Source organism: Strix uralensis, chromosome 3, assembly GCF_047716275.1.
Source record: "Strix uralensis isolate ZFMK-TIS-50842 chromosome 3, bStrUra1, whole genome shotgun sequence".
In the NCBI taxonomy this organism is placed as follows: Eukaryota; Metazoa; Chordata; class Aves; order Strigiformes; family Strigidae; genus Strix; species Strix uralensis.
The window spans coordinates 104,499,930-104,522,430 of NC_133974.1; the positions used below are offsets into that span (position 1 = coordinate 104,499,930).

General features: G+C 40.3%; 1 protein-coding gene across 5 annotated transcripts in view; it reads right to left on the reverse strand.

The window, feature by feature from the left end:
* Nucleotides 1-22,501, reverse strand: part of PTPN14 (protein tyrosine phosphatase non-receptor type 14) — a 122,171-nt gene that overhangs the window by 57,587 nt on the left and 42,083 nt on the right. For all 5 annotated transcript variants that reach the window (XM_074863703.1, XM_074863702.1, XM_074863701.1 and 2 more), the window contains 2 exons: nt 20,228-20,553; nt 12,275-12,444 (listed from right to left, as the gene is read on the reverse strand). In XM_074863703.1, the coding sequence (XP_074719804.1) occupies nt 12,275-12,444; nt 20,228-20,401 (344 nt within the window). In that variant the 5' untranslated portion in view covers nt 20,402-20,553. The remainder of the gene's footprint in view (nt 1-12,274; nt 12,445-20,227; nt 20,554-22,501) is intronic.

A 22,501-nucleotide genomic window follows, 5' to 3' on the forward strand; every position in this document is an offset into this window, starting at 1 on the left:
CTATTCTTACCTGCACCAAACCCCATGGGAGACATGACTAACAGCACTTAGCAGCTCAGAATCAAGCTCTTTGATGCACTTTGAGAGCACTGGAAACATTGAAAACACAATCTAACAGATGCCCTGAAACACTGCCGGTTTTCCAGCACATGGTAGCATTCCCATTTGAAAACAATATTGTCCTCACAAATTTTTTAAATGTTGTAACCACTGCATAGCAAAGCCAAGGAACTACATTCCTCCTCTGCTGCTGTTTCACATTTTTTATGGTACAGGAAAACTTCATCAATTACTGTAATCTCTTCTCAGTGCTCTTCCTGATGCCAGAAGTAAATGGAACAAAAAGAGATTTTTTAAAGAGGGATCTTAGCTTTAAAGAAGTTTACTCTTGCTATGTGTGCACCAAGAAATAAAGAGCTACTTCACCTCCAAATTTAGTGACAGTTAATTTAGTTCAGACTGTCTTTTCTTTTATGTAGTGCAGAATGTCATGAAGTCTAAATGAAAGGAGCAATTCTGCCCTACAGGAAAGGGGAAAAATCCCTCTACTTGCTTTCAGTTGTGTCTGTCTGGTTTAAGAAGACAACCTTCAGGGAACAAAATCCATCAAAACTAATCCTATTGGGAGTCATTCCCACAGCCACCACAGCAGAAGCTTCTTCACTAAATTGACAGAAATGTCCTGACCGAAGCTCAGTCTTTGCTTCAGAGAGAAGGGAACGAAAGCGGCAGGGAACTGCCCCCGTCCATCATGGTGATGGCAGCATGCTTCCATCTGTCAGGAAACATTAGACTTAAATTTCAAGTCTACAGAATATTATTTCTGTTTAGAAATGCAACTATAATAAAACGAAGTCCATTTTTTGTCATTTTGTATCTCTACATCATTTCTTAAGTCTGACAGTCCTGGAGCATAAATACCTAGCTGAAAGTTTCTTGTAGACCCTTCAAGTGTGAGTAGGCCTAGTTGGGCCATGTTGTTAAATACAACTTCTTCCGACAAATCCTCCAGCTGTGTAAGCAGAAGCTTACTATCCATATACTCATCACCTCACCTTAAGAGAGTCTGCAGTTCAAAGCAACCAGGAAGCAACTTTCCACTGCATTCCAAAAAGTAAGTTGCAGTTTTCATAAGGTTGTTCTACTGCCAATTACAGCAAGATTTAAAATTGCTTTTCAGCACTATTTAAGATAACCTGCTACAAACACAAAACAAGAACAGGGGAACATGTTCAGATCATACAAGCAGACTTTCAACCGGATTACCATAAACACACACACTCAGAATGGGTACAGTTAACAATACAGCTAAGAATATGCAACCATATGTGTGTGTGGCACTGGGAAATCTAACAGGAGAAAGCCAAGGGCCAAGAAGGACAGGATTTAAATACAAGAGAACTGATGCTTCAGGTTATTTCAGTGATTCACATAACACAAGTGTTTATTGCCAACAGCGGTGAGGACAGCTTCCTCACAGGCTGAGAAATAAAAAGCAGTAGGTGTGACTCATCCAAACACGCAGGTCTGTACACAAAGCAAGTTCTTCACTGATAAAACCAGAAGGCCAGATTTCTAGCCTCAGCACCATTTCAACTGTCAGATATCACAGAATAAATATATAGGCCACTCTAAAAGTTTTTGTTTCCTTGCAGGAAGGCAGGAGACTCTCTCCTGCATCAGAAGGTGGTTAGACCTCCAAAGCAAGTCTCAAAATGCTTCATTTGTTTCCTTCTCTTTAAGGATGTCCTAAGTAACAGGTTCAAACAGTCTGATGGACCTTCAGCCCTTCTTTCTGGCATTAAGGTTCAATCCTGACTGTCCTATGCAATTCAAGACACATTTTTAATGTGGTGGTTTGCAGCTGTGTCCTAGTCACAAACAGTTGCTTCCTCTGGTGACCAGGAATAAGACATGAGGAAATGGAATGAAGCTGCACCAGATGAAGTACTTAAAGGGGGCTTATAAGAAAGATGGGGACAAACTTTTTAGCAGGGCCTGTTGTGAAAGGACAAGGGGTAATGGTTTTAAACTAAAAGAGGGTAGATTTAGACTAGATATAAGGAAGAAATTTTTTACAGTGAGGGTGGTGAAACTCTGAAACAGGTTGCCCAGAGAGGTGGTAGATGCCTCATCCCTAGAAACATTCAAGGTCAGGTTGGACAGGGCTCTGAACAACCTGATTTAGTTGAAGATGTCCCTGTGCATTACAGGGGATTGGACTAGATGACCTTTAAAGGTCCGTTCTAACCCAAACTATTCTATAAGTTCAGATTGGACATTAGGTTCTTCACTGAGAATGTGGTCGGTCACTGGAACAGGCTCCCCAGGGAAGTGGTCATGGCACCAAGCCAGTCAGAGTTCAAGAAGTGTCTGGCTGATGCTCTCAGTACTATTATTGAGCTTCAGGTAGTTCTGCATGGAGCAGGGAGTTGGACTCAATGATGCTTACAGGTCCCTTCCGACTTGAGATATTCTGCAATTCCATGATTCCTCCTCTGTCCTGCTGCACATACCTACATTTTCTATCCACTTGGCTCCCTGTGCACTTCTGAAATGGACGCACAATTAATGTAGTCATCTCTGAAGTTTCACGGGCCATGAATCAATCCTTCTCAAAGCCATGCTATTACTGAAGAATGATACTTCTTTATTTGGTAAAGCTAGGTGCTCTTTTTTCTTCTGGCTTTTGAAAGCTGTAGAGTTATACCTCTCAAGCCTTTATTTCCTTGTTGTGTTACCAATCCAGTTTGAGTTTTGTTTCAAGTATCTAAAAAAATCTCAAACTGAAATTCATATTACCTCATTTCAGGAGCTGCAAAGTTTAAGGAAAATCCTAACATACTCAATAAAAGTCACAAGCATAGCAATAAAATGGTTACATCATTCTACCCAGGTGCAGAATCTTTCAAAAAAAATCTAAATCATTTCTGGTTCCCAACTATGGTAAAAGCCATCCAGATTTCTCACCCCTCTGCAGGAGTCAGCATGAGCTGCTCAGCATTCAATGCAAGCTCAGGCCACTCAACCAACATACAGGTTCAGCAAGTATCTCCAACAGCACATGTGTCCAGGTAGACAGGAAAGGAACATACGAAGTGCTCTTTCCCAAGTGCAAATGCTTCCACCAGCATGACTGCCATGGAAGGATTCAAGCTGGTCTACCTAAGACCAGAGAGGAAGCTCTGGCACTGTGTGTAAATGGTGTGTATCATGAGAAGAGTAGAAACTCAAATGTAAACTTTACTGCCATTTAAAAGGGCCCAATAAAAAGTCTAGAGTACTCCCAAAGTATCTGTTCTACTAAAATTGAACACACAAATAGTTTCCATCAGGAGAGTGATATGCAAGAACATGTGACTAAGTCCCAGAACATAAAATAAGTATTATTTCCTCATGATCAGATGTAAATATGGTACTACCTAATGCCGAGACATTCCTGTTACAACATTTCTAACCATCACAGCCACTGCCTTCAAAACACACTAAAGCAAGAATGCAGGCTGAAGTATCCAACACTGTATTTATAGTTATGCAATACTATTTTTTATAATTGCTACATATGTACTGCCCAACCACACACATGAAAACACATTCACTTTCTGGTCTAAAAGCACAGTATAATGTAATAGATTAGATCTAAGTGTCAACAGTTTCTTAAAATATCTGGCACAAAGAGCTCAGCTTTCAATAACCAACACACAGAGAACAAGCTCCCCATTCACTGAAGAAAGTCAGCTGGGAGAAGGGTTTGCCCTCCTCAGCAAATTATTTTATAAACAGGGAATTAATGTTGAATCTTAGGTCTGCCTTGAAGGAATTCTTATTTTTAAGTCAAAGTTTAAACATCCACTAAAATACACATCCAAAAAGAACCAACTCAAGAATACTACTGAAAAGCAAAACAACGCATATGCTGCAATAATATGAACACAAGAAGACCCAAGCAAACATGGCACATTATTTGTTGTTGCTGTCCTCTAAAAATAACATTAAAGCTAATTAAGTATCAGCTTGTTTACAAGGCAGGCTACAAGCCTGATGTGTGGTTTTTATGCTGCAGTAGCCACTAATATTAAAAATGTCTAATAATTAAAACAAAACAATAAAACCATCAAAGGAGCACCAAAATGCAAATACCCCAGACTGTCTAAGCCTGGGTGGCCACCCAGGGCTCTTAAGACTCATCCAGCTTGCAAGCAGTTCCAGAGCTGCTCCACTGCCTGGGTTACATGAGCACCTAGACAGTAGCAGGGCTGGCTGACAGCATTGCTGTTTAGTCCCAAATTCTTGCAACTAGAAGAAAAAAAGAAAGTCAACATTACCAAGTTACATCAGGACCCATCCACAGTCTTGTCCCACATAAAGAGAACTGGGATCCCTGGGGGTTCACAACTATCTCCGCCTAGCAGTGAATCCCAGAGCCTGCCTTTCTCCCAGCCCTGGGAGATACGGTGTGGTTCCAGTCTGAGACAATCAGCACTGAGACCATGATCACAACTGGGACCTGTAGGATCAGGCAGCTGGCAACCACAGTTTAAACCAATATAGGATTCTGTTCCAGCAGAAATTTTTGCCTCACACTGATTTATAAAATTTCAGCTCCAGAGTTCCTGCTGCTTCCTCTGAGAGACCCCACCACAATGTCTCATAAATAAAACATTTACGTTGGTACTTGTCCTAATTCTTCTTTCACTGTGTTTCATGACACAACACCTACCTACAGCACTGTATATTAGTTCTTCAGTTAGAAAAAGACAGAATTAGTACCACCACATACAGGTCAATTGGCACCCCATGCCACTTCACAGTTGTTCCCCACCATTCCCCTGTAAAAATTATCCAGTAGTTTGGCTCTCCAAATCATTTAGTTGAGAATAAGAGGTTTGAAGGTATTCATGGGATGAAAATGTCTTCAATTTCTAAGGTCTGCCATTGTGACAGAACATCCTGTCCTTTTCTGTTCATTTGATATGACTTCCATGCACAGCAGTGATTGTCTTAATTCATGTGAATCATTTAAAATTACAGTCCACTGACCTATAGCGCTCTATAAACCAGAAATATGATATATATAAAATACATATAATTATAAAGTTGGAAATATTTTGTTAGAAGAAAGGAGCTACACTGGTTTATGCTACACAAGGATCCAGCCCAATATAAGAAACAAAGAGAACCAACAGACACTTTTAAACTGGAAACAGTTAAAAACATGGGACTGTTCTAATCATTAATATCATATTTGTGTTGAAGAGAACAGTCTTTGTCTTAGTGAAGAGATGCATCATCTTTCCAGTTGGGCAAGCTCTTTCTAGTGCCAAGAGAGGGCTATGTGTCATGGCCTTTCCTGCATAGTGTGAGCAGAGCTGCTCCGTAAGCATAGCACAGCTGGTCAGCACATGCACAGTAGTTATGACATTTCCCAGAAAAGAGGGCAATGAGAAACTGAATGCACTAATTTCTCTGGAAGCTACATAGCCTGGTCCCAGATACCACCTTTCCAAGCGAGAAGGCATGCTCTTAAAACATGTGCTGGGAAGTACACCGTAAACACGAAATGATGAAGGTTCTTGGGAGGAGACAAATTTGGACAAGGCAGTAAGGTTTCCACTGCCTGAAAATCAAACATTTTTCTGCTCAGTTACACCAGTAATATTGAATGGTTAAATCCTGACTTAAATCTCCACATGTGAGACACCAAACTCTGGCCTTTTGTTTTTTAAATACTCCACCTTCCCACCTGCTGCATATCACTCAGTTCTTGCTCATATGCTGACCCATCCAACTTAAACCACACATCTCTCCTCCCATTCTGCATGATATTTCTCTGTCCTTTCACAGAAAAAAAAAAAAGTTTTGCTGAGTTTTTCAGAATCACTGGCATTAAAAAAATCCTATGGGTCTACCAGAGGTGTATTAACAAGCATGGCCACGCAACCTGTCACAGTCCATCAGTTCAGGCAAGCACAGTCAAGGCTGTTCTGAACAAATCTGATGGTACACATCATGCTGTATTTTTCTGACACGTTGTGATATACAAAATAATCATTTTGGACAATGAAGTCACCACAGTGCTCAAATCGACTACCATGAACTGAAAGGTACACACAGAGACTTCTCAGACAGCCACCAGCTGCAGGTGTGACCAAGCATGAAAAGCAAAGCAGCCTCCTGTACCTTACAACCTTAACAGCCAAAAGAGTTCCACATCACCGAGCTTACCACAAAACCAGGCTAGCACAGGAGGATATGTGATATCCAGCCTTAACACAGCAATTAAAAGCACGATGTAAAGACAGCAGTGACTGGTACAATACTCCAGCTGATTGTACTTGTTTTAAAAGCCAGCAACACGGGAGGATGTGAAACTTTAGCTTGTTCAAAAAAAGTAAAGCAAATCAGACTAAAAGCAAAGATAAGCTGAAGTAGGTGAGACATTTAAGAAGGACTTTTTTGTGGGAAAGGAAAAGTCCAGAGTTTATTTTAAAAACAAAAAACTAGGTTTGCCAGAACATTTTCCCCTGTAAATATGAAGCAAACACGCTAATTTTTCCCCCTCTATTTTATCCTCACGTGATTTAAAAATGCATACAGTCCTAAGAGTCTGTAGCTCTGTATGTTTTAGAGCTGTCTGTTTAAAAATTCTTCACCTAACGCTTGAAGAAAAATAAAGAAAGGGAAAGGCAGGGAATTGTGAAGAAGAAATATTTCCTTAAAAGACAAACTGAAAAAAACAGCTACAAGAATTGGTGGGAAGAAAGGGTAAGGAGGCAACACATCAGAGGAAATAAATATCCACTTCGTCAAAGGAGGATAAGTGTGAGGCCGATTTTTCACAGGCTCTCCAGAAAAGAGGCCTGGCAGCCACAAGCTCCAATTTTCTACCTGCAAACATGTTCATTCACAGACTTCGCACGTGCGGCCTTCCCATCGCAAACACCGTGTTTTCTTTCACAGAAAAACTGTACAGGACGTTCTTCAGGGAAAATGCAGAGCTGACAGCTGAACTTGGGGCAAAAGCCCAATGCAGCACAGTGCAGTTGCTGGACTATGTCCCTCCCTACACAGTCGTGCATACCAGACCTACCGTGAACAGGACCATGGGGACCCAGCCCCCCTGGTGGCACCCAGATTAGGAACCGCTCTCATTTCGCACAATTATGCTCCAATCTGCAACAGCACAAACACCATCAAATATTATTGGGTACAGAGCACATACTAAGATACTGAAAGCTTCTTTCAAGAAAGAAAATCAGACCAAAGCACACCTTCATTCCTTCACAGGAGGCACAGCAGTATCACGTGTGAAGATAGAGATACTGTGGGGAGAAAAATGTAACTTCAGTTTTCCCTTAGAACTGTGAGGAAAAAAAGAAAGGCCATGGATTGTCTGTTACTTGTACAGAAAGCAGCATCGCACCCACATTTTCAGAAAGCCACAAGAGTGTGTGGGTTCTCTGTTTTTGGAACAAGAGCACAGTGAAAGCAAGCTTGTTTACTTTAGACACTGTACAAAGACTTACTTTTTAAAAATAAATGGTTGAAAGGATGCCTCCCCTCCTAGGAGTTAGCAGAAAATAAAAGGCAGATTTATATTTCTAATCTATGCAAATATCTACTCTAAAGGGCATCACTGCTTTATATCAGACAGTATGAAGATCCCAGGTGCTTTAAATATGCCAAAAGCATGTGCTGCATCTCCACCTGCGATGGCTGCTCAATCTGAGAACAGCTGGATAACTAAAAAGAGGTTGCTTAAGTAGCCTTCCATGAAAAATGCCTTTTGCTAATGTGCCAACCCCCATACTCCTACCCAAATGGCTCCTGCTGTAGCTGCCATCAAGCCCGGAGAGGGCTTTTTTTGTTTGGTTGGTTTTTTTCGTTTGGTTTATCGCAAATTATTCTAGAAATTTTCAAATTATAGCAATTATGGTGAAACTCCTACAACATGGTTAAACTCCTACTGACACCTTAAGAAATTATCATGGGGCTTTAATTCATAATTCCCCCTGGAAGATGTCTGTGGGACTGGGTGCAGGTAGAATGCCAGGACTAGAGGTGGGGGAGATGCTGGAGTCACTGATATCTTGGAGGAGACAGGATTAAGATCAAGGAATACGTACAGATGGGAGCCTCAACCCAAGACAAAAGAAACAGAGTAAAAAGGGTAGGGAAACAGCTCTCCGAAGAGAAGGCCCAATGCCAAGAGTACAATGCTATTATGTTGAAGGGAAGGCATAACAATAACATTTATTTCATTGCCATTACCAGAAAGAGGAGACAGGTACTCTGCAACTGGCAGCTGCTTTCTATACATTTCCCCAGGACATCCGCAGGAAGCTTCCATCACAGGTCAAGAAACATGGCTGTCCTGAGAAGTCTCACTGTTCACACTCAAAATCATTAACTGAACATGACTGACGATGTCCTGCTGGAACTTCTTACCCTGTCCCAATGCTCCACTTAATGTTGTCTGAGGAGGCAAAAACCCCCACACCACTAATGTTTGCACCTTTAAGCAAGTGTCAATTTTGTAAAAAAGAAGAACTGAAAGCCACAGAGTCAGATCTGACCTATTAAAACGATGAATATGTCCCCCAGAGTACTCTTTGCCTCATCTTTTCTTGCTGGCCTCAGGGGCTGACTTCAAAGAGCTGTTAGCTGAATACACTGCTCTGGCAATCTTGTCTTTTCATCTCCTTTCCCAAGGATCCTACATGCCCTTCTTTCTCATATTATCAGAAATACCTCTCACAAATTATACAGGTATCCCACGTTAAGTCATGGCTGTGGTTGTGTTTATATGACAGGTACCTGCAGCTCTACAGGTCCTCAACAACCAGTTACATCGTCAACCCAGGTAACCCATTCACCCACTCAGTCACCCAATAGCCATCCACACCTTTGAAATGGTGAGGTCATTTGGGCACAAACTGAAATACAAGAAATTCCTTCCAAACAGAAAACCCCCTTCTTTATTGCAAGGGTGATTGAACACTGGAACAGGTTTCCCAGAAGTGTGGTGACTCTCCATCCATGGAGATATTCAAAACCCAATGGCAGACAGTCCCGGAGCAATCTCCTCTAGTTGACTCTGCTCTGAGCAGACAATCTCCAGAAGTACCTTCCAACCTCAACCATTTTGCAACTCTGTGGTTAGCACTGCTACTTGTGTTTAGCTTTAGCAAGTCAACTGACACTCTCACATTGTACCTCTGAAGGACAGCACTGACTTCTAACTAGATTACTATCCTACTCCTTGCCCAGCATGTCACATACAGACAAGTTTCCATAGAGGCTGTTCACCACTGGGGGACACAGCACTTGGAGCAGTGTTACTCACCCTTATTTCTGCATCCACATTTGGCTTGTGCAATACAGGAAGTTACCAGCAAAACCACAAAGAGCTCCTGACCACTACCAACACCTGCAGACAGCTAAAATCCAGGAGCCTGCAGGCATAATTAGCATTTTAGACTTCCAACAGTAATGATAAAATGTAAAGAAGTTATCATTTTATAAATAAATTATTATGGCTTCACCTAAATATGAATTGTCTTATTTACACAAAGATTCCTTCTGTTGGTCCCAATCACCAAGCAACAGCAGAACACGAAGTGGTGCAGAGTTTTGAAGAGTCAGATGGTCTTTCAAATAAATAGGATTAAGGAACACCACCTCAGAGCCACTGACCAACCTCACAAGTAATGTTCCTCTCAACCAACAAAACCTAAAACCTCTTCATGATGACAGCACATGAGGTGCAGGGGGCTGCAGTCCCTGGAAGCAAAGAGGAATATTCAATTCAGGACAAATCTCTCAAAACCAGCTATCAAGCCAAAGTCTATAATTCTACAGATCAGAGGCAGAGTAAACCATCTCAGTAAACCGTAGTTTTTGAATACTTGTGGATTATGTAAGCGGTTGCTGAAGTATTCTCAGACTTTTCGTCATCTTTAAGGAATATTGATCAACCCTGGAAATTCTGGAACTTACAATTAATTAAAAGCCTGGACTGAGAGATGGATTTCATCTCAAGCTCCAAACATAGCCAGTCAAGCTCAGGGCTGGAGATGTTTCTACCAAGAGAAGGTTATAAAGGTAACAGGTTCACTGCTAGCAGTGCTGTCACTAGTTTCAGTGATTCACTAGATTCAGTGACTGCTAGCAGCTTCATCCTTTGGTGGTGGTTTTGTTTTGAAGGTAGGTTTGTTTGTCATGGTTCTGCAGCCTCCCAGAAGCATATGAAGTGTCTGATCGTAAGTTTTGCTTTTAAGACAGATTTGTCATTTGTACATAAATATAAGTCAAATGCATAAGCACTGAGTGGGCAAGTCTAGTGCCTACCTCACAGGTAATGGTATTATGATCAAACCTAATCCTAAAAGCAGGCAGTCTCAATTTCAAAACAAATGTTTAATCAGTTTACCAAGGGCAAACAAAGCCAAAACCCCCCTACAAACTGCCCCCATCTGTCCATCTAATTACACTCTAGACCAAGCCTTTCTCCACCATTTGTTTCAGAAGAGTCCTCCATGTCCCCACACCACTCGTTGTTTCAAACATGAGATTTACTGCATCTACCTAGAATGGCACAGTTGAAGGTTTGCTGCCATCACATCACCTACAGTGAAGCAATTCCATTTCAGGAAACAAAACAAAAAGTAATGTTAACAGTCTATTCTGTATTTGAGGTCCATTAGTAAGCTGCTGGTTTTGCTACAGACATTTAAAGAAATGTAAGAGGCACTTGTAAGTCTCTGGACCCTATGTTATCAATCACTTCAGCAAGAAAAACAATTCAGCAGCCACTCCAGTTGAGAGTGCTGTGAAGTTCAATTGTCACTGAAATGTTTTGTTATTACCAACCTGGGCAAAATGAGCAAATACACCTCTGCAGGTGAGCTATGAATGAGCAATCAACACTGCAGGCTGCAGCTTGAAGAGATGATAGCATCCAAGTAGCAACAATGCTTCCTTGCACACAACCAGGCCAGGACTGGGCTGACAAGTGAGCAACAGAACGTTTCAGACATTCTGACTGCATGTTAAATAATTCTGAAGAGAAAGGTATGAGGCTTCCCTCTCCCAACACGTACAAAGCAGGAACAGAGACATACAGACATGCATCGATGTTCAGTCTGTTCCCAGGGAAATTTAAGTTTTGTGATACTTTCAGACCACTGTTTGGCAAGAATTCTGCATATACAGTAGTCAAGGGACTGCTTGACAGACGTCATTTTAAGAATCCAGTCTTTCGCATCCTACCAAAGTCAATTCCCCAGTTCAGAAAAAAAATCCTCTAAAATACACAAACTACAATATAAAAAAACCTTCATATCTTGCTCACATAGAATTAAAGCCACTCTTTCTCCACTATTTATACATCTCTTTTAGGCATGATGACCACATTGTGAATTTCAGGTTTGCAGCAACAGAACATTTTTTTCAGTGGGGAGGCTTCTGCTACCCTGTAGCCCTCACCCACTTATTCCAGGCTTTACCTCTAGTTGTGCTGATGCAACTTTGCTGTAGACCAGATAAATGAAATAATTTTGGTTAAAAAGAAAACACCCCCTTTTTGGGTGAGGTGGGCTTTTGTTTCCTTTTTTTTAAAAATTTAAATACAGCACAGATGTGCAAAAACCACAGAGTGATGTGGTTTACAAGAATAGCCCCTCAAAACAGTTGCATTGTTACAGCTGCAGCACAGGGCTCTGAATAAAAGAGTAATTCCCACTGAAGTTGTTTGCAAAGGTGCACCCTGACCATAATTAAAGGACTAATAATCTCTAACAGTTTTAATCCTTTTGTGAAGCATAAGGGGAAAAATCAAGAGTGGGATGGGCAAAACCCAGAAAAGATGCCAAAGTTCACTTTCAGCAAAGTACAGGTAGACACAAGAAGAATAAACTCAAACTGTATATAGAGGTCCTTTGACTATGGCTTCCTTTAGTAGAAGGTTACACAAAAAGAGTATGGTCACCATGGTCCCTTTTAAAATTTGTCAGGTTTTTAAACATATATCTATTATTTCCTTTTTGTTTCTGCAGTTGGTTATATATAATCATTCGCCAATACTACTCTTTTTTTTCCTCCCCTAACAGATATAATCAAGTGGTGACTTCTCTCACCTTCTCCCATTTGGGCAATGATCAGGAAAGGAAAGAACCAGATGATACCTGAGCAAATATTGAATGTCAGAAAAAGAGCAATTGTGCGTTCCGTCCCAGCTATACCACAATAGTGTGAACAGAGGGAAACCACATACCTTGTTACCTCCTGCTGCAGTCGGGAAACACTGGGCACATAGAACATTACCCCAAAGAAAAGCAAAGGCTCATTGGCAAATTTGTCCAGCTGCTTCTTCAGAGGCTTTTCCAGTTCAACCCAGCGGGCTTGCTGGCTCTTGCTGAGAAACGAAAGGCCAAAGTAGTGTGTCTAGATAAAGAAACAAAACAGTGTCAGTTTACATTTTTCAGCTAGATCACACAGACAATGACACAAATGCAAATAAGAACAGATGGCACTGTGTAAATTTTTCCATATGCAAAATCTTTTTTACTGTCCTTTTTTATTTTTAGAACAATCCTGAAGACAATGACAAATTAATATTGCAATATAATATACTTCTTGGAGTACTATCTGCCCCTTACCATCTCTCCCAAATGCATATTAAAGAGCTCTAGCTGACATTATGGCACAGGTGACATAAATGATTTACAGAAAGTGTCTGAGTGTTTTCTTTTACACCCATGCCTTGCAAACAGGCAGCAACCACCAAGTCTGAAGCAAAGCACAAAGGGCTTCGTGAGACTGGATCAGGCCCACTGCAGGCAAAGGACAAGGGCTCTTGCAACAATAAAAAAGAAACAAAACCCATACATATATGTTGAAAATATATCTACCAATGCTAGAACTGCTTACCCAATACAGAACATGTTTACTTTTCCTTTTAATGCACTCACAAAGTTTTATGATGGACAAGTATTACAGTTAAAATGTTCATCACACATACAAGTTGTTTGTTCTAGGCTCTTCCAGAAATACCAGGTTGAAAATCTCAGCTATCTCCTATCCTGTGTAAATCTCAATGGCTGTAGTACCTCCTGTGTAAGCCACATGGGACTGTTGCTGATGGAGAGTAATTAACAAGGAACAGTGTTCAGAACTAGAGCTTCAAACACTCCAAATTGGTCATAAGCAGCTGATGGAATAGCCAATCCACCATGAAGGATTCTATCGAAAAGCTCTTAAACCACTGTATTAAAGACACTGATCTACTACCACAGGCAAATGCATACTATAATTAACAGCGAGCACTATGACTATAGATCTGAAGAAAAGGTGAAAAGAGTGTTCGTGTTTAGCAAAGGAACTAACCCATCAGTTGCTTGGAATTCTGACTGTAGCCCTAACTGTGAAGTTTGTATCAACACCTTTTTCTTCAGTATTTCAGCTGACAGCATCTGGAAATTGCCAGCAATGCCTTCAAAATAAAATACCACCCTGTACTAACACTGGAATGTATGAAACAGAAATTGTGAGAGGAACTTTCATAGACACCAGCAGATTTAGGATCTGAAAGTGGGATCATTACTATTTCTACATATTTCTCTCATTTTATTTCAATAAACTTTCTTGGTGTTTAATCCAACTGACTCCCAATTAAAACTTTTAATTTAAAACATTTAAAACAACTGACTCTTCAATTAAAACTTTCTAGTAGTTTCCATTAGGTTAGACTAACCCTAAAACAAATAACATACTTATTTTGTTGTTATAGCTCAACTTCCCTGGACAACGATCATTCCACAGGCAGTCATAATCCTTTATGCATAACACCACATTTTAAGTAAAGATACTTGACACAAAGAATAGAAAAATCCGTATTTGCTGTTTTATAAAGCTTTCATTTGAAATTATTTTTAATACATTCAAAAAGGTTGGCCTATGAATCAACCATCAAGATTTCAACAACTGGATTTCCCAGATGTGCACACCTTTAAATAAAAAGTCTTTAGAAGTAGCAGACAAATTGCAACCATTACACTTTGCAAAAGTTTCACTTTGATAAGGATACTTCTCTAAAAACCATTGCATGTACCATGACTTAGCACACAACAGAAGAGCAAATAATGCAATACTGAAAAGTTAAAATGCTTAGAAATGACAACAAGCCAGCGGGGCCACGCTGTTCAAACTATTTTGTAGCTGAGGGCATGCAAGAGAGAATCATATGCAAAAACTCTGAATTGCAGTGCAAGTGTATTTACTTTAGGGTCTCATTACGTGCATATTCTCAACTTGGGAGAACATCCAGACTAGCATTTAACTAAGGTGATAACTAATTCAACTTAATTCCTCAATTAGGCTCCACAAACATGCAGTATAGCTCGAACACGGCTCAGTCCTTTCTCTTTAAGCTCAGTTTGATACAGTGAAGAAACCTAGTTCTCTTTTGAAGAGAATAAATGTAGTATTTTCCAGAATTTAAAGGTATCTTTAAAATCTATCTTAATAACTTTATATATCTTCAATCCAGGGCACAAAATATCAATAAGTCAGCATCTCCCATAGGACAAACTTAAACCAAAACTAACCAATTCACTGATAGATGTCTATTCTCCCTATGTAGTCATCACTGGATAAAGTTCTTTCTGACGAGCTCACCATGATAGTAATTAAATCAAAATGAAGGTGGGAGGGACAGTGGAGACAGCAAAGGAAAGGAATTCATTTGAAGGTAGAAAAAAACACAATGATTTTACCACCTCATAAGGAAATCCAAACTCTTGAAAAATCACTGCATGGCAGCTCATCCTCAGCAAGAAACAACGCAGAGCTGTGAAAACAGATCTTCCATATTACCTTAAAAAGTAAACATTCACATCACCGAGGACCCAACTTTGCAGTGTCAAGTATTTCTAAAACATCGAGCAACTAAGATGATTTGGAGTCTGAAGTCTAAAAGAGTTATCAGAGGGATTAAGGGTATTGTAACTGAACAGCTCAAATGAGCACAGTCTCTCCCCTTTGAGTGGGGGCAGGGGGACAACAAAAATTTAGATTTGCTACAGTAGTAGGCTCTTCAAGTACCAAATCCAGAATTCTGAATCACTTCCAAGGAGTAAGAAGTGAAGGGAATGCAGTGTTTAAGTTTCTAGACTACAGCAGATACAGTGGACCAACCACGGCAGCGCACATTTCAAACAACTAAAAGCTGACTGTTTTCCTGGAAAGCAGACTAGAGAGGATCAAGCAATTGCAGATGAAGCAGAGGGACCGCAGAGCAGAGCTCAAGACACAAATGCATGCACTTTGGAGAGACAACCAACACAGTTATGCGAGTATGAGCTCCCTGTCACCAGGAATGTTACTTCTTAAAAATGTTAGCATTTTTCAACAACCCACAGTGGGGAAGGACTTCTGTAGTCACTACCACAAATGACTGAAGAGACTGTCTCCCCTAGGAACATCAGTAATTCCCAAACAGGAACGGAGGAATGTGGGACTGGAAATGGCTGGACCATCATGTTCACTATGCTATGACCAGGCATATGACTGTCCAGAAGGCCTTACAGAATCTGAGTCATTTGTTGCCATACATTCCAGCCCACAAAACATTTTTACAGTACAGACATACCACCAATTAGATGAGGGGATATAAAAATGGGATCTTTTTCTCCATAAGCAGTTGATTGAAAACTAGGTTGATTCCATAACTGATCTGTTTGTCCATCTGTACAAAGTGAACCACTGTCTTCACTCAAGTTTTCATGGAATAAATATCTATGCCTATACCTGGCAGGCTCTGAAGTAACACAGGCTGCTCTATCAGGCATATCAGCAGTCAAAGTGGCAAAGGAGATGAATGATGCTTTCACTTAAAAAAAAAAAAATCCTTCTTCCAGCCACAGTTGGTAGACTGGTGATACACACAAAAGGAAAGCTTTCCATAACACTAAATGTACGCACACACATCCGTTCTGCAAAGAGGTTCAGTTGCTAGTGCTGTTTGGTCTGTCTAATCTGCAAATACACTAAAAGCTCTGTTAGAAAACAGTTTACATTAATTTTCTCTCAAGGTTTTAAAATTTGTCTTACCTACCACACATGACTTCATACATGGTACAAGGATACAAGGAAACTGGCTTACATTTTTCCAGGAACTGCAGTCCTCTGCTAAAGCAGTGGACAAGAACCAGAGCACCTGCACGTCCCAATGACACTACATGAAAAGGTGATCCTCGAAATGTGGCGAGCCAGAAAAGAGAACTGGATACACAAAACCTGTACTGAGAAGTCTTAAAACAGAAAACATTATAGCTGCCAGTTCAGAAGGCAACATACTCATTTTGGACTTAGCTATACTCCTAAGTTCAGAACTACCCCTGCCTTTATGTCAGTCAAAAAGAGTAGAATTGTCAACAACAGAAGATGACAGACACATACTAAACTAGCTAATCTCACTCAAAAGCAGCTAACGAGACTGGCTCAGTGTTTATTAAAGCATCTGGTTAAGCAGCCAACTAAATATTTATCCTTGAGGAAGAGGCAGAATTCCAGCTCCTCCGGGCAAAAAGCATTAAACCCTGCTATCCTGGGGCACTCGCACAGAGAGGAAGGCATCATTTACAGCAGCCAATTATTCCTAGAGACGGAACCCCATCTCAGCATCACTGGCAAAACAAGTCTAACCAAGCCAAACTTCGAGGCAACCTGACTGCCGAACACAGGTTTTCAAGTTGTGCCCTGCAAGGAGGGGACACCTTATAGGGCACAAAAAAAAGGTCAGAATAGCAGCAAACGGCCACCCCTGCACAGTGGTTATCGTCCACCTGTGGCGCTAGGCCTGCCATCCTCCTGCTTTTTTTTGGGTTTTGCAGCCTTGTAGTGCTGGAAGTACCATTGTGAGATTCAGCTCAAAAGAATAATTTTGGCTGGAAAGGACCTTCTTGGCACCCCACCCCCTCCCTCAACCTTGCAATTCGTCAGAACGTTCCATCTTTAAACTTTTTATCATTTTATAAAGTGATTTAAGGAGAACAAAAAGGAGAGAGAGACATGAAGTCTCACAACAGATTTGCACAGATTACTGTGCTATTTCAAGCAAGTTCACTTAGTCTTACTTGAAGGGAAAAATTCCATCATATTGGGAAAAAAAAAATCCTTTTTATAATCTGTGCACATAAATACAAGATTATAAAATGATGTTTCTGACCTTGTCTTTCCACTCTCTCCTTTCCTCTCCTCGTCTTTACTTTTTTACATAATACTGGCATAAGAGCTCATTTTATTCGAACTGGTTAACTATTCAATTAGAAGACCCGATGCTTTGTCAAGAGCTTTGCTGAAAAGGATAAAACTAGATTTTACAGTAGTTACATGGCTACACTTTCTACTGACCTATCCCTGAACCCTGACTCAGTCAGGGAGGGAGCTGCATTCCACAGAGATCAAATAGAAATATGCATAATCCATCAGATACTGTTTTTCAGTCATGTGTGGTATAATGATCGACAGACTGTCACAACAATACATACAGTAATCTCAGTTTTGCTTTTTAGTAGGTGGGGTTTGGACAGTTTTTTGTTTATTTCTAAGAAATTGGCTTGAGTGAAACATCCTAACACCAAGGTAAAAGTTGGAGTACACCTGGAATTTATTTAAACATAAGACCAAACTAAAGTATCAAATGAAAATTGAGCTTTACTTTTAAGAGAACATATATTCTTACCTAAGACTGCATGGAGGAGACAAACAGGATTTGAGTACTGTTTTGTGAGCATGGGATTTAATGAAGCTCAATTTCTTCCTTACTAGGGCATCATAGTCTGCTGATAAAGATATCTAAGAAAAGGCATATTCCACTGAAGTTTTTGCTGCATTTGGGGAATTTAAAAAGTCTCTCTCCAATCTGGACACCTGCAAGAATTTTCTCCTCAGTATACTTAATGGGCTTCCATCCTCTACTCAGCTATCCAGTTGTACAAATCTTGTAGAAATCTGAGCTTTGTCAAAGTATTTTTGATCCTTCTGTATAATTTGATTAGCCAGCAAGTTCAAAATTCTGAATTCTTTTTTCATTTTTCAGAATTCTGCAAAATGATGGTAAGCCTAGAGAGGGAAGGGGACAGTCATCAAATGACTGCATTAGCCTTGTTTCACTACAAACTATTTCAGGAAGACTGGAAGGGCAGAAGAACAACTGTATTTTGAGTCTGAGTGAAAGGACAGCACCCAGCACCAGGCACCTCTAAGTTTGCTGGCTCCAATTATTCCTCATGAAAGGAGCAGAAAAGGATACATGGAGACCCTCTCAGAGTTAAAAGAGGTCAGTAATTCTCTTCTCTCCTAAACATTTAAAGCAGCAATGGATGCTACCAGAATCAAACAGAAAAAGAGATTAAAACAAAAAACAAAACTAAAAAAAAAAAACCAAAAACCCCAACTTCTGTCAAAAAATGCTGCACTGTTGAAACCTGAACTTTACAAAATTGGTTGATCATTGCCAAAACTTTGTTTAGAAAAAAAGCGGGGAGGGTGATGAAAGAGGGGGAAAGTGTTCCAACAACATCAAAGCACTCTCTTCTGTGTTGTTAAAATATTTTTTATCTTGAAACACAAACTTTTTGTGCTGACATATTTCTTTTTGCATGACACAAATGATTTTGAAATGAAAAAAACCAAAGCAATAGAAAATCCCCATGAAATTGGACACTGACCAAAACAGCTTCCTTTGCTACACTCCTGTCCAATCTCTTTTCTTTGGAAAATTTTGAAACTTCAGGCTTTGTTCCAAAGTGGAACAAAACACGTTCTGAAATCACAAAATGCTTTGTGGAAAAGAATGCTAACCCACTGACAGAGCTATTGTTCACAAACGCAGGTGGAACTCCAGAGAATCATTGGGCCCCAGACTTTTGCTGTACCAACTAGATAAGCCCACAAGGAATACAAGGAGAATGACTTCAGTCATTTCACTCCTTTCTGCACTGGAAGGAAAGGGAAAGACCTAACATCTCTGTAAGGACACCCTAAAGCATCACCAACAGAAAGGTTAAAAAAAAAAAATTACTGGGAAATCTTCATCTCTAGAAAGGGAGGGTGAAGATGATTCTACTAAAATCCACATAAAAAACCCTCAAATATGAAAAATCACTATGCAATATTCTGTCTCTCTGCCTTATTCCTGCCTGCAGATTCTCCTGCCTATTCTGCACACACAGAGTGAGATTCTTCTCTCATTCTTTATAATTATTGATGTACAAAAAAGAGTTTTTGTTTAGTTTTCATCTGCACTAGTTATTTGTATGATACCTTCCAGCTGCCACCATTACCAAGGGCTGTAGACCTACAAAAGTAAGACACTGCAAGATCTATTAGATTTCCCAGCTGTGCTTACAGAAAGCATCAGCCAGGACAGTCAGATGATAACACAGCAATTCCCAGGCAATGGTTTTCAACTTTGGATTCGCAAAAGCCTAGAAGCATGCAGGGTACACATAAGGAGTCCACAGAAGTAAGAAAAGACAGTTCATTTGTGCCATGCATGCTGGAGAGATATTTTTAAAAAGGCCTCACACTTAAAATAAACACTGAACTCTACAGCAAGAAGTAGAAAATAAAGGATTTCAGTCTTTAATAAAGACTGCGTTTCTTCAGCCTTTTCAGAAGCCTTTTAGAGTTTCAGATGTGAAATATTTTAGTTAAACAAAAGGAAGAGAAAAAATTCACCATCCTCAAACTGTTACTAGTTGCTCCTGCTAGTAATACAACTGTTGCCTCTTTCAGTATGTTAGTATCAAGAATATATTTATACAAAGTTGGATATTTAAAAGCCAATGGTCTCCTTCCCACTGGCATAATTCAACCAGCAGTGCTGGTGAAACCAGGGTTACATTCAGATAAAAGTTACTGTAACTTGGCCCTTGGCATGCCAGTTCAGAAAGTATCACACATTGCTTTCCAAGAAAAGAAGAAACCCCATCTCTGTATTACAAAGAGCTCTCAAAGCCAAGATGAACGAGCAACAGCACAAAACCCTGAGTGTCGTTCTGCCTTCAGTTTTCATGCAACCAGAATATGTTTGTCCAAGCTCCAAGCTGCTGATCCTATCTGGCCAGCCCTGAGAAGAACATGATTCATATGAACAGACTGCCTGAGCTAAAAATGTGTCAAATTATACAGTGACAGGTGGTCATTCCCGGGTTACACTTACCTCACGTAATTCCAGCCTCTGAGCGACAGCCTCCAAGCACTCCTGCCCCGTGCTCTCCACGGAGAGGGTGCACTCGATCACATTGCTGTCCAGCAGACGGATCCTTGTCACAAAGCAGTTCTTGCTCAAGACGTTGTAGCGTCTGGTCCGTCGCAGTTTCAGCCCAAAAGGCATGGCTGTTGGCCTGGAAGGTCACCCCTTCCCTGTATTCTTCCAAGAGTTATCAGCGCACTTGTTGACTTGCCTTGAAGGCTTCTTCAATTGGCACTACTCTCCTCCAGAGATGGAGGTAGCTGTCCATTCCCAGGGCAAGCTTCAAGGGATTCCTGCAAGACACATATAAATAAGTAGAGTTAAGTGAAAAACAAAATGTTCCTAAAGATCGGTGGAAAAGAAAAAAGCTTAAAAGGAAGAGAGTCACATTTAAAATCATAAAATAAACACCTCCACACACAGGATTGCCAGACACTTACTACTTCTCCCAAAAGAACACTTTATATAACAGATCTTTCAAAATTCTATTTTGGCGCTGAATTTAAAGCACGGATTTAATTGCAAAGCCATTCTTTGAGAAGCTCAGTACAAACAGCAACTCTACAGGGCACACTTCCAGAGGTGCTAACTCTCCCACCATTACCCCCACCACAGGGGTCTATAACATAATCTTCAAGTTAAGTTTTGGTGCCCTCAGGCCAGCTTTGAAAGCTAGCTTAAAAAGCTACGGAATAGAGGCATTTAAAAGAGGTGCGATTTTGAAAGAAGAAAGGCTGGGTGCAGTCAGCAGGAAATGCAGGCGCTCAGCACCTCTGAAAAAATCAAACCTAAAGTATGCATGTGAAAGGCAAGAAGCATCTGAGCCATTTCAGAGAAGGCTCCTCTGAGGCAATCCCTGACATTTTGCTCACTTCCAGATCCAAAGCAATTCCACATGTCACCCTTTCAGGTGGAATGAGTAACTGCAGGAACACAGCTGTGAGAGACCAGGATAACACCGAGTGGGAGGAAAAGAACACATATTTTAGGTATTGCTTCTAATTACTACTCCTAAAATATATCAGGGACACATGCAACCGTTAAGGCAAAATACAAAGTAGACAGGAGAACTAGAGATACAGAAATAATGACAGTTATGAAGCGATGAACCTCATCTGTGAGATCCACTTCTTTTTTTAAAAAAAAGTTTAGTTAGGAGCAGGTTCTAGCTAAACCAAAACAAAGTATTTGCATCGGTATAACCAGCTTTAAAATATCACTTTCCACGTGCAGAAAGGAATGAAATAAAAAGCAAAATATTTGCTACCAAGACTTCCTGCTTTTGATTGAATATTCTGGAGAAACGGATGGAGGGACACTAACGCTAGTATTTAAAAGTCCATTTCTCTTAACAAATTATACTGCAAACAAAAACTAGCTCCCATTTCCTTGCTTTTTAAGAGAAGCAATGGAAAGCATTGCCAGCAGAGTATGCATCATTTAGCTGAATATGACATTTCAAACAGATAGGACATTGCTCACATGTATCATTTGGCCTAAAACCACATGAATCAGTTATTTTCACTTTTTACTGAGTGTAGTTGCTATAGAGATTATTAAAAGAAGCCTGATTGACTACACTGATTATCACTACACTAGAAACATGACTACCACATATTTGATTATCTTGGCATTTATTAGGGGGTTAAACCAACAAAAAAGAAAAAAACCCCACAAACAGAAAACCACAAGCAACCTCTCGCTGGTTCGGTCTGTGACTACCCTGGTAGTCTACTAGTTTCATCAGAGAAAAGCCTAGAGACTTTGAGAAGCGGCATGTGCTGTTTGACTGAAGTGCAAACAAACCTATCAAATTACCTACTGTATTTTAATCTCCGATTTCTTACTTTCATGGGTACGTACATAATGTATTATTTTCACATGATTGCACGAGAGCACTGTTATACCTTGTATGACTGTAACATCAGAAGCACCAAAGACACATGAATATATCCTCACAACAATCTAATGAGGCAGGGACACATTACCCATGACTCACAAAAGAGGAACTGACACAAACACTGGCCAGCTTGTCCAACATCACTCAGAAGAATGGCAGCAGATCCATGGACTAAAACAGACAGGCCAGGCTACTGCTTTAATCCCTAGCCAACTATTTGGCAATTAATTTGTTGACCAACCTATCTGAAACTACAGCATGAAGTTGAAAAGTGGGAAGAATGGAAGGAAATTACAGAGAAGGAAGGGTGTGGATGACTGTCTTATCAAGAACAGCATTTT